Genomic DNA, 2,475 nt, shown 5'->3' on the forward strand with positions numbered 1-2,475 from the left:
GAGGTTTATTAAAGGTTGAGAATTTAAGAAAAATATAAGTAAGAAAGTCACATTCCAGGTGGGCTGAGAGGCCCAATTAAATTTCAATCACATCATGAGATGCCTCTTGCTGAAGCTGCAAGCTGAAACAGGAAAGAAAAAGAGTACCAGAAGCCTTTCCAATCAGGTTAAATACACCAAATAGATCTCAGCCCAGGTGAGAATTCAATGATATTACAAAGCATTCTGGGGAAGTGGAGCAAGGACTTCTTGGGATTGAAGTCCTGGATTCAAGTCTCCATATTTACAGTTTTAAATTAATCTATATAGACCTAGTAAGAGAAATTGATTTAAATATCTGGGTAATTAAAGAAGAAACAATCAGAAAGTCCATTGTAACCAACATAAAAAGTAATATCAGTAGTTGACATTCCCATATATACATAAAATGTATTATATGTATTTAAATATGTGCATACATAATTACATGGATGTTTTCCTCTGGCCAAAAAATCCTAAAGAGGATCACAATGTTTCAAACATGACTGAATCATTTGAAAATGAGAAATTTGTTTATTTTTTTCATGTTTAACATTAATGGAAATAAAATTGAATGTTTGATGGAAGATGATATACTTTAAACTTATTTTACAAACCACAAAGTTGAGAAAATAATTTTTTTCAAAAAAATGTATTGTTTAATAAGAGGGGAAGTAAAGAGCAATATGGACAATACAAAAGCTTGACATTCATAACTGACTTCGTTCAATGAATAGTATATTTGTCTTCCATTTCTTTTTATGTCACACTGTGAAGCCAATTACCCTCCCTGCAAATCAGGATTTATATTTCATAGAAACTTTTAATTCTAAAATTACATTTGAATATCCAGCTAATTTTTCCTTCTATAAAGTATCAGAGATAAATTAACCCATATGTTTTATGTTTCCTTTCCCCCATATCTTTTGATGCCATACTTTTCTCATGGCATTTTTCATCTCAGTATTTCTCAGAGTGTAGATTAGAGGGTTGAACATTGGAGCAATGATAGTATAAAATAGAGCAAACACTTTATCTTCAGGGTAGGTGGTGGGAGGTCGAAGGTAGGAAAAAATCGCAGGTATAAAAAACAAAATGACAACCATGAAATGAGATCCACAGGTAGAGAGAGCTTTCCTCCTCCCTTCTGCTGAATGTGTGCGAAGGGTCCATAATATAATGGCATAAGAAACAAATAATATCACAAAGACTCCCAAGGAAATTATTCCTGAACTAAGGACAACAAGAACACCAGTGATGGAGGTGTCTGTGCAGGCAATTTTCAGTAAGGGGAAGATGTCACAGAAATAGTGATCAATTTCATTGGGGCCACAGAAGGCTAAATTAAGAGTCATGGACAGTTGAGGTAAGGAGTGGGCAGCCCCACCTGCCCAAGCAGCTAAAACAAGAAGGTTGCACTTCTTCCTGCTCATGATGACCATGTAATGGAGAGGTTTACAGATGGCAACATAGCGGTCCAAGGCCATTGCGGTCAGGATGAAGACCTCAATACTGCCAAAGAAGTGCATAGAGAAGACTTGGAACATACAATAGCCATAAGAGATGGTTTTTTTCTCAGTTAACAAATCAGCAATTAATTTTGGTGTAACACTGGAAGTATAATAGATGTCCATAGAAGATAAGTGACTAAGGAAATAGTACATTGGTTGGTGGAAAAGATGACTACAATGAATAGAGATGAGGATTAAGAGGTTTCCCAAAATGAGACTAATATAACAATAAAAAGAGAAAGAAACAAAATATCTGTATATTTTGGTCATAGGAAAGTCCAAAGAGAATGAATTGTGTGACATTGCCTTTAGCTTCCATTTTTTTTTCTTTTGGCACATTATAATCAGGTTTAAGTTCTATATCTGAAATAAAAAGAAATATTATTTAGTGCAGTTTTATTTATGTAAGACATTGTTCACTTTTTAGGGTTATGATTGTTTTCACTATTTTTAATAAAAATAATATATCAAGAATGTTCAAAATAAGAGAAATAGACTGATAATAATATTCTTTGGGACCATACTAAGAAGCTGAAATTAATAGAAAAGAAAACCTTGGCATGTTATGATAATTGTCTTCAAATATTTAGTGGGCAATCATGTGGAAGAGAATGTATATGACATATACAAAAGTATATCTAGAGGTACAATTATGTGTACATGTGTATCTGCTATGATATATATATACATACATACATATTTAGAAAGAGAAAAAAAAGCTTTTCAGCTTAATTAAATGAATTATTTTTCCTAAAATTTTATCCATCAAAAAGTAAAACTAGATTCCTTCTGGCATAATTTATTTCCCCTCTTAACAAGTTTTCAAGTAAATACTATGTATTCATAATTAAAATATATTGTGGAAGATAGTCTTCTATAGGCATTACTTGAAGGAGAATAAAAGAGATTTCAGATGTAACTCCAATTTGATATTTGAGTCTTTTAA

General features: G+C 32.3%; 1 protein-coding gene across 1 annotated transcript; it reads right to left on the minus strand.

Annotated features, from left to right (window-relative positions):
• Positions 1-905: 905 nt before the first annotated feature.
• Positions 906-1,848, minus strand: LOC100020107 (olfactory receptor 4P4-like). Its single transcript, XM_001372698.4, is given in 2 exon segments — positions 906-1,761; positions 1,763-1,848. Coding segments are annotated over 2 exon segments (942 nt in total).
• Positions 1,849-2,475: the final 627 nt, after the last annotated feature.

This window comes from Monodelphis domestica, chromosome 6 (assembly GCF_027887165.1).
Source record: "Monodelphis domestica isolate mMonDom1 chromosome 6, mMonDom1.pri, whole genome shotgun sequence".
In the NCBI taxonomy this organism is placed as follows: Eukaryota; Metazoa; Chordata; class Mammalia; order Didelphimorphia; family Didelphidae; genus Monodelphis; species Monodelphis domestica.